At 41.9% G+C, this 12,616-nt stretch overlaps 1 protein-coding gene across 2 annotated transcripts in view; it reads right to left on the bottom strand.

The window, feature by feature from the left end:
* GRIA4 (glutamate ionotropic receptor AMPA type subunit 4) overlaps positions 1-11,750 on the bottom strand; it is a 257,199-nt gene extending 245,449 nt beyond the window's left edge. For both annotated transcript variants that reach the window (XM_063305838.1, XM_063305839.1), the window contains exons 1-2: positions 11,636-11,750; positions 10,308-10,466 (exon numbers count right to left, since the gene is read on the bottom strand). In XM_063305838.1, the coding sequence (XP_063161908.1) occupies positions 10,308-10,466; positions 11,636-11,723 (247 nt within the window). In that variant the 5' untranslated portion in view covers positions 11,724-11,750. The remainder of the gene's footprint in view (positions 1-10,307; positions 10,467-11,635) is intronic.
* Between the last annotated feature and the right edge of the window lie 866 nt (positions 11,751-12,616).

Below are 12,616 nucleotides of genomic sequence, written 5' to 3' on the forward strand. Positions count from 1 at the left end.
CTTTACATTACTCAAATTGCCTTTGAAGGTTGCTCAAAAGTGCAAAATTTGGTAGCCCACCTCCTAGCAGGCAAGAGTCACTATGATTGATTGATTGATTATTTATTTTCTATCCTGCCTTTATTATTTTTATAAATATAACACTGGTTTTGCAGGCACTGCTTTGGTTGCTTATAGACTTATATGGGTAGAAGTCAAAGCTCTAAAATGTTATATGGCTGGGTTCCCAGGTACCTCTGGGACAGGGGTCCCTAAACTTCTTGCCATCACACCAGTGTAATCTTAATGTGTACACCTGGCCTAAAAATCCAAACACCAAAAAGAATTCAAATGAACAATGAAAACAAGACAATGAAACTTTGGGACAGATGGATTTATTCTAATAATGAAACTAAAAAGTTCTTCACACCTTCCCTATACTCTGTCTGCACCTTGGCAAGGGGGGTACCTCATAGTTTGGGAAATCCTGCTCTAGGACTGTCTCCTTCAAATAAAACCAGCTTATCCTGGGAAAGGGTGATTAAGTTAGATTTCATTCAATGGATTGTGGTGAGGGGGAGTGCAGCTGGAGACAGTGTTTCTTTATTGTGGCCCTCATCTTTGCAATAGCTTCTCCTAAGAAGTATGGCTGGAGCCCACTCTCTTGTCTTTAGAAAGATGGTTATAACAGTTCGATAGGGCTTTTGGCATATGACCATCATTATCAAAATGGTCACTGGTGGGGGCATGTTATGCATTGTTTTTAATCTATTTTATTAGTTGTTTTGATAGTTGAATGTGCAAATGATCTGCAAGCTGTATTAATGAAGTCAAGGAGCACAGTGAAAAAATGGGACTAAGAGTAAATATAAAGAAGACAAAATTAATAACAGGTATAACAACCAACTTCAGCAAAGGATCGTTACCTTGTCGCGGTGCTGGAGCTTGAGCACCTCAATGATGCCATGAGCTAAACCGTGAAGGGCCACCCAAGACGGGAAGGTCATGACAGAGAGGTCAGACTAAATGCGATCCCTGGGGAAGGTAATGGCAACCCACCCCAGTATTCTTGCCGTGAAAACTAAATGGATCAGTACAACCAGAGATATGTCGGTATACCATCGGAAGGTGAGACCCCCAGGTCGGAAGATGGTCAAAATGCTACTGGGGAGGAACAGAGGATGAGCTCAACTAGCCCCAGACGTGATGACGCAGCTAGCTCAAAGCCGAAAGGACGGCTAGCGGCCGACGGTGCTGGTGGTGAACGGCGAATCCGATGTTCTAAGGATCAACACACCATTGGAACCTGGAATGTAAGATCTATGAGCCAGGGCAAATTGGATGTGGTTATTGGTGAGATGTCAAGATTAAAGATAGACATTCTGGGCGTCAGTGAACTGAAATGGACTGGAATGGGCCACTTCACATCAAATGACCACCAGATCTACTACTGTGGACAAGAGGACCACAGAAGAAATGGAGTAGCCTTCATAATTAATAGTAAAGTGGCTAAAGCAGTGCTTGGATACAACCCAAAAAATGACAGAATGATCTCAATTCGAATTCAGGGCAAGCCATCTAACATCACAGTGATCCAAATATACGCCCCAACCACAAATGCTGAAGAAGCTGAAGTAGAGCAGTTCTATGAGGATCTGCAGCACCTACTGGACAACACGCCTAAAAGAGATGTTATTTTCATCACAGGAGACTGGAATGCTAAGGTGGGCAGTCAAATGACACCTCGAATTACAGGTAAGTATGGCCTGGGAGAACAAAACGAAGCAGGACATAGGCTGATAGAATTTTGCCAAGACAATTCACTCTGCATAACAAACACTCTCTTCCAACAACCTAAGAGACGGCTTTATACATGGACTTCACCAGATGGACAACACCGAAATCAGATTGACTACATCCTTTGCAGCCAAAGGTGGCGGACATCTGTACAGTCGGTAAAAACAAGGCCTGGAGCTGACTGTAGTTCAGATCACGAACTTCTTCTTGCACAATTTAGGATCAGACTAAAGAGATTAGGGAAGACCCACAGATCAGCTAGATATGAGCTCACTAATATTCCTAAGGAATATGCAGTGGAGGTGAAGAATAGATTTAAGGGACTGGACTTAGTAGATAGGGTCCCGGAAGAACTCTGGACAGAAGTTGGCAGCATTGTTCAGGAGGCGGCAACAAAATACCTCCCAAAGAAAGAGAAAACCAAGAAGGCAAAATGGCTGTCTGCTGAGACACTAGAAGTAGCCCAAGAAAGAAGGAAAGCAAAAGGCAACAGTGATAGGGGGAGATATGCCCAATTAAATGCAAAATTCCAGAGGTTAGCCAGAAGAGATAAGGAATTATTTTTAAACAAGCAATGTGTGGAAGTGGAAGAAGACAATAGAATAGGAAGGACAAGAGACCTCTTCCAGAAAATTAGAAACATTGGAGGTAAATTCCAGGCAAAAATGGGTATGATCAAAAACAAAGATGGCAAGGACCTAACAGAAGAAGAAGAGATCAAGAAAAGGTGGCAAGAATATACAGAAGACCTGTATAGGAAGGATAACAATATCGGGGATAGCTTTGACGATGTGGTCAGTGAGCTAGAGCCAGACATCCTGAAGAGTGAGGTTGAGTGGGCCTTAAGAAGCATTGCTAATAACAAGGCAACAGGAGACGACGGCATCCCAGCTGAACTGTTCAAAATCTTGCAAGATGATGCTGTCAAGGTAATGCATGCTATATGCCAGCAAATTTGGAAAACACAAGAATGGCCATCAGACTGGAAAAAATCAACTTATATCCCCATACCAAAAAAGGGGAACACTAAAGAATGTTCAAACTATCGAACAGTGGCACTCATTTCACATGCCAGTAAGGTAATGCTCAAGATCCTGCAAGGTAGACTTCAGCAGTTCATGGAGCGAGAATTGCCAGATGTACAAGCTGGGTTTAGAAAAGGCAGAGGAACTAGAGACCAAATTGCCAATATCCGCTGGATAATGGAAAAAGCCAGGGAGTTTCAGAAAAACATCTATTTCTGTTTTATTGACTATTCTAAAGCCTTTGACTGTGTGGACCATAACAAATTGTGGCAAGTTCTTAGTGGTATGGGGATACCAAGTCATCTTGTATGCCTCCTGAAGAATCTGTATAACGACCAAGTAGCAACAGTAAGAACAGACCACGGAACAACGGACTGGTTTAAGATTGGGAAAGGAGTACGGCAGGGCTGTATCCTCTCACCGTACCTATTCAACTTGTATGCAGAACACATCATGCGACAAGCTGGCCTTGAGGAATCCAAGGCTGGAGTTAAAATCTCTGGAAGAAACATTAACAATCTCAGATATGCAGATGATACCACTTTGATGGCTGAAAGCGAAGAGGAACTGAGGAGCCTTATGATGAAGGTGAAAGAAGAAAGTGCAAAAGCTGGTTTGCAGCTAAACCTCAAAAAAACCAAGATTATGGCAACCAGCTTGATTGATAACTGGCAAATAGAGGGAGAAAATGTAGAAGCAGTGAAAGACTTTGTATTCCTAGGTGCGAAGATTACTGCAGATGCTGACTGCAGTCAGGAAATCAGAAGACGCTTAATCCTTGGAAGAAGAGCAATGACAAATCTCGATAAAATAGTTAAGAGCAGAGACATCACACTGACAACAAAGATCCGCATAGTTAAAGCAATGGTGTTCCCTGTAGTAACATATGGCTGCGAGAGCTGGACCATAAGGAAGGCTGAGAGAAGGAAGATTGATGCTTTTGAACTGTGGTGTTGGAGGAGAATTCTGAGAGTGCCTTGGACTGCAAGAAGATCGAACCAGTCCATCCTCCAGGAAATAAAGCCAAACTGCTCACTTGAGGGAATGATATTAAAGGCAAAACTGAAATACTTTGGCCACATAATGAGAAGACAGGACACCCTGGAGAAGATGCTGATGCTAGGGAGAGTGGAAGGCAAAAGGAAGAGGGGCCGACCAAGGGCAAGGTGGATGGATGATATTCTAGAGGTGACGGACTCATCCCTGGGGGAGCTGGGGGTGTTGACGACCGACAGGAAGCTCTGGCGTGGGCTGGTCCATGAAGTCACGAAGAGTCGGAAGCGACTAAACGAATAAACAACAATAACAACCAATCTTAGAACTGACAGTGAAGAAACTGAAGTGGTGGATAGCTTCTACCTTTTTAGGATCGACTATCAAAAGTAAAGAGCCAGTTCAGTGTACTGGTTAAGGCATCAGGCTAGAAACTGGGAGACTGTGAGTTCTAGTCCTGCCTTAGCGCAAAGCCAGCTGGGTGACCTTGGGTCAATCACTTTCTCTCAGCCCTAGGAAGGAGGCAATGGCAAACCACTTCTGAAAAACCTTGTCAAGAGAACTGCAGGAACTTGTCCAGGAAATCTCTGAGAATCAGACATGATTGAATGGATCAAAAATCATCATCATCATCATCATCATCAGTAAAGGGACCAGAAATCAAGAAATATGCTGCAGACCAGAACTTGGTAGAGTAGCAATGAAGGTCTTAAAAATATTCAGATGTTGGAATATGCCTACACCTACAAAGATCAGAATCATGCAGGCAATTGGTTTTTTACTGAATGAATGAATAACTTCATTGATTAGTCAAATGACCATATCGGGAGGTTTTTTATTGATACTCAATGGAAATGAAAATTTGGCTTTGAAGAAGTAGGGTAGAAAGGGTATTGATACTTTTGAACTTTGGCATTGGAGAAGACTCCTGAGAACCCAGAGTTCTCACCCAAGGTACAAACAACCAAGCTCAAATTATCATACTCCAGATACATTATTATTTATTATTTATTACATCATATTTATATAGCCGCCCATCTCACACAGAGTGACTCTGGACAGCGTACAACACTCAGTTAAAGAGAAAACCATATAAAACAATGATAATTAAAAACTATTAAAAAGCACACAAAACAAGAGAGGGTGATGTTAACTGTAGAAAGGGAGCCTTCACAAAATCTCCCTGGTCCCCTGGGACTCCCAGGCCTGATCATGTAACCAGGTCTTGAGAGACTTGCAGAATGTTAACATTATCCAAAGACTATAGACTCTCTGGAGAAGTCTATAATACTGAAAAGACAGAAGGAAGTAGAAGAAGAGGACCCCTCAAGAATGCGGATGGACTTAATTACAGCAGCAATGGGTGCTCCACTGGAAGACTTGAAGGATCAGGTTGGGGACAGATTCTTCTGGAGAAAAACATCTATGTGATCTTCAAGAATCAACACAAACTTGATGGCATATAATCAATCAACCAACCAAACAATCAATCGTATTAATTGTTTTCTGTGAAAACCACAAAGGGTCACTTTGGAATGCAGTAAATACACAATGAAATTAATAAATATTCCATTCAAGTCAGTGAAACTTATCTGAATATGATGGTAATCTTTGGAGTCTGTTTTGAGTGTTTTAGTATACATTTGTTTACTTGGGACTGGGGAAGAGGAAATAATGAATGATGGTTACTCCTAAGTTTGGGAAATCTTTTCTTTTTTCCTTTTTTGGCTGTGAGAAATTTGGGAAATCTTTCCTAATTATCTTTTATAACCTGGAAGAAAAAAATCTTTAGGCAAGCATTTGGGCTCCAAATGGCATCCTATGGAAATGGAAGTACCTCTGGATCATTCTACTTTTTTTATTGTTGCTGTATTTTTTATTTACTTCTCTTCAGCTGGATGGAATGTTTTATAAAGTTGTGCATGCTTCAAAAATTATTTAGAGAGGTGCTCTGGAACATGCAAGCGCATGAGTGTACCACCTCTTTAAAGCAGCAATGTCCTTTTTTCAGGCTTAAGAAGAAGACTGAAAAATCACACAGCTGATTTTGAAAGGTGCAAGCCTCATACCACTGCATGTTGATATGTATCTATCTACCTTTGACTATTCATTCTAAGAAATGTCCTTGTATGATAATGTTTGGAAATACCTTTCTGTCACCTTCATGCATTATCTTTTCAGGTATTCTTCTAAATAAGGTAATATCTAAATAGCTTCTGAAGTGCAGGAAGATCTTAAATATTTGCACCCATGTGTCTGTCAATAACACCAAGATAATAGCCAAGTAATGCCAGCAAAACCTAAAGTCTGTTATGCTATCTTAACACTGAAGGAACCAGAATAAATCTGTGCATTTATTTGCTGGTGTGGGTATACAGTCAAAGTCTTTTGAAGCTGATGATTCACTGAAAATATAATGCTGTCCGGTCACAAAATAATAATCTGGAAATTAGAAATGTCCCGTAACTCACATGTAATTTATAAGATGTAATTAGAAGTCATAGTAGGAACCAGACATGAAAACTTTGGTGTGGTCCTATTGTTAGCGATAACTCCAGTGCAAATTGCATGCTAATCATAATTATCTCCCAACTGTTTATGCCAATGCAGGAAGAGGGGCCATTACAGTGCTCTCAGTCATCAATCATAGTCTGTTGATTAGCACCATTAAATGCAAACCAAGCAGTGGGGAGTAAAACTGATCAAAACACCTTGGTGCAACAGAGTAATGTATAATGGTAAATTATTTGATTATTGCACTGCTAAGAAACTGATTAATAATAATACCTTGACGATAAAAGATACTGTAGGTTGTGAATGTCTGCTAAATTGTGAAATTAATCCATTGGTTTCTATGAACTCCCTCAGCCATTACCTAGCTAGCATTACATCAGAAACCCCCAGGAAATAGATCTCCCATGACCTGCATGCAGGTTGCTTCATTTTTACATCAGATCTGATCAAACAGAAGCAGAAATCTGCTAAGAGAAGCTGAATGAGAAGAAATACAACCGATTGCATATGTGGCTGTATGAGAGCCTATATGAGAGCCTAAGGCCAGAGGGAAAATGTGACAACACAACTTTAGTGTTATCCTTTCTAACTTGGCTTTGTCCTATGTTGTGCAAAAGAATATCTGAGAATGTTACAAAAGAAAGGATATGCAATGTTGCAATGTGCTTTCCATGAATTGCCTATTTGGAAAAAAAAAAGTCTTCAGACAAAGTGCAAAACCATAGAGCTTGCTTTCTACACAGATATTGATGTGTATAACATGTATTGACACACACACACCTCATGTTGTTAAAGTGTGCTTAGTTCTATCATAATAGTAGAATGTTTTCCTACACATAAATTCAGATCATCAAAAACATTTTAGTCAAACTTGCAGCCCTCTTCTTAAAGATACAGATATACGGTTTATGATAGTCTAGCAATTAAATTGTCCATATTCAACTGTAAATTTCAGACCTATTTCATTAAGCACACTTTTCTCCCATCTGCAAGAAAATGCAAGAGGAATGTATGAAAAGCCTAACACATAACGAGAAGAAGTGCAAACTATACTAACATAAATAATGTCATCTTTATTGAACCACTGTGGAATCTACATGCTAAAATTACCTGTGATTCCTATATCTGGGGGTCTGGAGAAAGTCAAAATAGAAGAAACTATCATGACATTTATACAGAGAGAAACAAATATTGTAGTTACAAAAACAAACTAATGTATCATGGTACTATTAAAAAAGAGAAATTTACTTGGCTCCACATGTTTCTACAGTATTATTCCTGATTGAGTAAATTCATCTTTTGGCACAGATCTCTCTGTGTTTTGTTTATTGTCCTTAATTCCCAAAATGGTCCAGATACTGCAGCTTCAAAAAACAACCCGTTCAAGAAAAAAATGAAATAAAACAAACTGACCACATCTTAAATCTTTAAGATTTGACCTTATATCAATATTCATTTCTGTCCAGTAGCTGTCAGCTGAGAGACTTTTATACAGATTGGTTTGGGGAAATATACAAGGACACACACAATAAACAAACACATATACACACACTTGTGCATTTCATAAGAATTTCTGTTAATATCTCCTTTCTGTCCACACAAAAGTCAATACAAAATTATGTTGGACAAATAGTCAGATTGGTTCTTATACTTGCTTGCCACAGTATTAGTGCTTTTTTTTCCCATAAAGACTTTTTAATTAGGTTAGAACATATCACACATCTGTGCTCTGGAAGCCTCTGTCAACCCAGCTAATGCAATCACATGGAAACCAATGTCCTCCAGCTATCAGACAATTGATTTTTGCAGGATTCTGCTCTTGCGTAGCTAAGGGACATGCAATATGTTCATTCATTTGTTAGACAGTTCACCCATATTTCATTAAGAGGGAGTATTTCTCTTTAATATAATATTGCAATATTATATTCCTTCTTCTTCAGAAACAAAAAAGAACCCTTCCTAAAATACGTACCCAAAGCTCAATGTTAGTTACCAAAAAATATGATATAGCCAGTTTAATTTCAATCCATTTGAACAGAAATATTAAATTCATGCTGAAATATCTTCCACTGAAATAAATGGGATTTCTTTTCATTGGCATTGTGCCTAAAGGGTACAACTTTGAGACAAAAAATGTAACTGGGATTATAACTTGTCTACAGCCTGAAAGAGTACATGTAAATTATGCACAGATTTTTCTCTTCAAGATTCTCTATGTGTGACATATTTTCTCACCTATGCACTATTGAAATTGGTTATGGCTGTAACATCAGTAGATGACAAAAAGCAAACATATGAACGATGGAGAAAAAAATCACATAACCCAAGAGAAGATAACTTTTAGACTTAAGTTATGAATATATAACCTCTAAATAAAAACAAACCTTGTTTTTCAAATACACACACATATGTATTTTAGACCACAGGAAAATGTTCTATTGTACTATGACATCTATTCTCTAAAATTGTAGAGGGTTACATGGGAAGCAGTTTCTCAAACCTACTGGCCAAGAGCACTCTACCCTGTGAACATGGCAGTGCCACTTCCAGTTATGAAACTCATCCCCATTGCCTAAAAACCCTTGAGAAGACTGCAACCCTTGTCCATCAGAACAAGGATTCTTGGAATCCTTGGAATATCTTGGAAAATCCTTTCCTACAATATATATTATAACAATTCACATTTAATGCAGCAGAAGACATTTAGCATAAAAAAAATCTGAAGATGATGAAAACAAACTTTCTGAATCTGAAAGCTTTCCTGCAAGGTCATGTAGAACTTAAAAGAACTGCTCCAGTTTCACTTGGCAGTTGTCCTGAAGTTTGTCTTTGGAACTGGGTTAAGACTTTTCATGTTGATGTTTTGATGCAAAACAGTGTGTTTCATATTAAAGCTCAGTTTAAAACCAACAACACAGAGAATGTATTTTCAAACCTTCAGCAGCATATTCCTTTTTTCAACTCCATGAAAGAAACAGTGTCTTAAACTTCTTGTTTAAGGAATACACACACACACACACACACTGTGTGCGTGTGTAGACAGAGAGAGAGAGAGAGAGAGAGAGAGAGAGAAGATGGAATCTGAAACTTTTTTTTAAAGTGTAGTGCCAAATTTAGACACAAAAGGGATCTCAGCATGGGTTATTCGTTGTAGTACTGCAGGTTTACAGTCCACTCAGGCAGATATTATGCTGGCCTCTACCCTAAACTTCAAATATATCTATATCTATATCAAATATATTTTAGCTAGCTAGGATATTTCCAGTATGGTCTTCAGAAGCATCCCTTTTTAAATCCATCACATTTAAGTGCATCCTTTCTCTTTAAACAAGTGCACGTACATAAGTGCATATATACAGGGGCATAATTCCAGTTATGTGTTCACTCAAGTAGATCAGACATTAACTTGACTTGACACCAATGTATGGATGTATGGAGACATATCCAGAGGATGTATGCAATACGAGATAATAAGAGACATTTACAACCCAGAATACAGAAGCAGGGCAGCCACAAGTGACATCACCAGACCAACTGCAGTGTCAAGTCACTCCAATATATAGCCATGCACATCACTGCTTTCACAGCCTCCTGTCTGCTCTCAGCAATTAGAAAACACTTCTGATTGCAAATATCAGGGCCACTTTCTAAACACAGCCAAGGATGCCATATCTTGTTGGCATACAGGAGAGATTGTGGAGGTTGCTAAACTGATCAAGACATCCACTTTTTTTAAAGAACTACAAAATGCATCACCATAGAAACCCAAAAGTAAGAAACTACAGTAATAACACTAAAGTAAATGCCACATCCAGTTAGTCAGTACAAGTCAGCCTAAGGGATTTCACCAAGAACAGAAACTAACTAGGGTTTCAATGCATCCAGGGCATGGGACTTAAAAATTCAAGTTTTTTTTTTCCCCTAAGGGATGTAACTATGCATTGTCTTAATTTCACTATCATGTGATCATAACTTTAGATAAATGATTATCTTACTTACAGGCATTTGTTACAGCGAAGCTATTTGCTGTTTCAATGTTGTCTACGTGAGGAACCAAATTAAAAGGTGCTTCAGATGCATTGGGGCTGGTGTTGTGAAGAAAAATTGCTAATCGAAAAGCAGTATATTCCTGATCTGTGTTTCTGATGAAGAGACCACCTATCAGTAAATATACGACAGAAGAGAAGGAGGGAAATGTGTCAGTTATTTGTGTGCCAGCCGTTGTAAATAGCTTTCTTACTTCATTTTAATAATAACATGCATGTTGATTAGCATAAAGATTCAAAGCTTCAGAGACTTTTAGAACCCCAATTCATGATCGTGTTTTGCTCTTTTTTTTCCCCTCCCAACATAGGATTTTCAAATCTCCCATTTCTCCTTCCTTCACATATCTGCTAGGACGAGAATGACCTTTGAAACCATTTAGCTTTCATCTGTGTGGACGCTGCTAAATTGGCCCTCCCCACCTGAAGCAGCAGGCAGATTAAAGAGAACAGAGCTATCAAAACATAGGCAAAGGTTTCTAAGTATGGCAGAGATGAGCCCTTATGCACTCATACATCCAGAGACATGCATCCCCTTCGTACTGGCTGATATATATTTATATTAGGAAAGGGTAAGGAGAACCCGAGGGAAGAACATCACGAACTTTGCTCCTCTGCAGCCCATGGGCAGGCAGGAAGTTGCTTAGGCTTATTAACAGCATCTTTAGGAGCGCACGAGAAATGATGCAGTGGTGTGGCTCGAACTGGAAGGCATTCAAGGGCTGCGTCCCATCCAGAGAAGGAGAAACTGAAGGCCACTGGAACGGGGCAGAGGCAAGTGGGGTGGGGGGGCTGGTGGAAACGTTTGAAAAAGAAAAAAAATAACCAAGTTTCAAAGTAGCGATGCCCAAGACTACCTAACAGTGGTAGACCACCAGAACCCCGCGCCCCGGCCCCTTCACGAATAGCTTACTGCAATGTGCAGGCTGGGCTAAGAGGGGATTTACAGGGGATCCTGAAGAAACGGTACATTTCGGAGGTGGGAACACCTTCCCAAGTTTGAACACACATTGCACACATGCACACAGCCGTCTATCTCTGCGGACCATAACAGGCACAGCCGTCAGTCCTCCCCCCCACCCCGCCAGCCCACCCCGCATCCCTGCCTTCACAAAGACACGTGAGGGGACGGGAAAGAGGCACTCAGGGACACTTGATCCCCTCTTTCCGAAATCGCTGCAGCTCGGGTCGGACATGACCCCTCCACTTTCTCCTCTCCCTCCATTCCGCGCCTCCCCTCCCCACCCCGCCGGTCCCCTCCCCCCAGCCCAATGCAGCGCTTACCTATTTGCACGCTGCTAGGAAAAGCGCCCATTGCAAGTCCCCAAAATCCAGAAAACAACAAGACAAGCTGTCTGCAAATAATCCTCATCTTCTTCTTTCTCTTTGCCTCCCCGGGTCTCCTCCTCCTCCTCCTCCTCCTCCTCCTCCCGCTCTCTCCCTATATGTTGTTCAGAGAGGCATTGAGGATGTGGTGGGGGTGATGTAGGGAGAAGGAAGGGGGGGAGGACTGGACACCAAATTGAGGGGGGAGTGGGGAGGGGAAGCCAAATGAAAGGGCGCAGGGAAGGCGAGAGAAGAGGGTGGCTGTTCTCTTCTTTCGTCCCTCTTTCTTTTCTTCCCTCCCTCCCTCCCTCCCGCCCTCCCGGCTGCCTGCCTGCCTGCCTTCTGCCCCCGCCTCAGCAAGCCATCCTGCCGAGGCGCCTGTTTCCCGCAGTCTCCATAACCTCGGCAGAGGTTTCTGTCCGACTGCAAAGGGTTCACGCGCAAAAGATGGAGGAGAGAGTTGAGCGGTGGGAGCGAGGAGTCTGGCGGCCGCCGCTGCGCTCGGAGACCTAGACCTGCGCTATTCCTCCCGCCCTCCTGCTCCGGCCGCCGCTACCCTGCCTCTCTTGTCTGCTTCCCTCCCGCCTTCCTTCCCGCCCTGGCTCCTTTCAGCAGACCCGCAAACACAGCCTCGCCACCAGAACGGCCAGAGCCGCCACCGCGCGGTGGGCATTCCCTCCGCGGCGCCGCGGACGCCAATCCTGCCTTAACCCCGCCCAGATAAAGGCGCTTGGAAGAGCCGAGCGGCGGAAGGGAAAACGTGCCCTACAGCGAATTCCAGCGGGCCGGTCGCGGGCTGGCCCCTCGCGTCGCTCTCCGGCGTTCCGCCCTCGCAGGCCAAGGGGGACTCGCTGGCCCACCTAGGAGGGCGGGTTTGCACGCACATGACACGTGTGGACGGACTCCACTGAAACAGGCTGCCTGCGTTCACACAGCATG

Source organism: Candoia aspera, chromosome 5, assembly GCF_035149785.1.
Source record: "Candoia aspera isolate rCanAsp1 chromosome 5, rCanAsp1.hap2, whole genome shotgun sequence".
Taxonomy (NCBI): Eukaryota; Metazoa; Chordata; class Lepidosauria; order Squamata; family Boidae; genus Candoia; species Candoia aspera.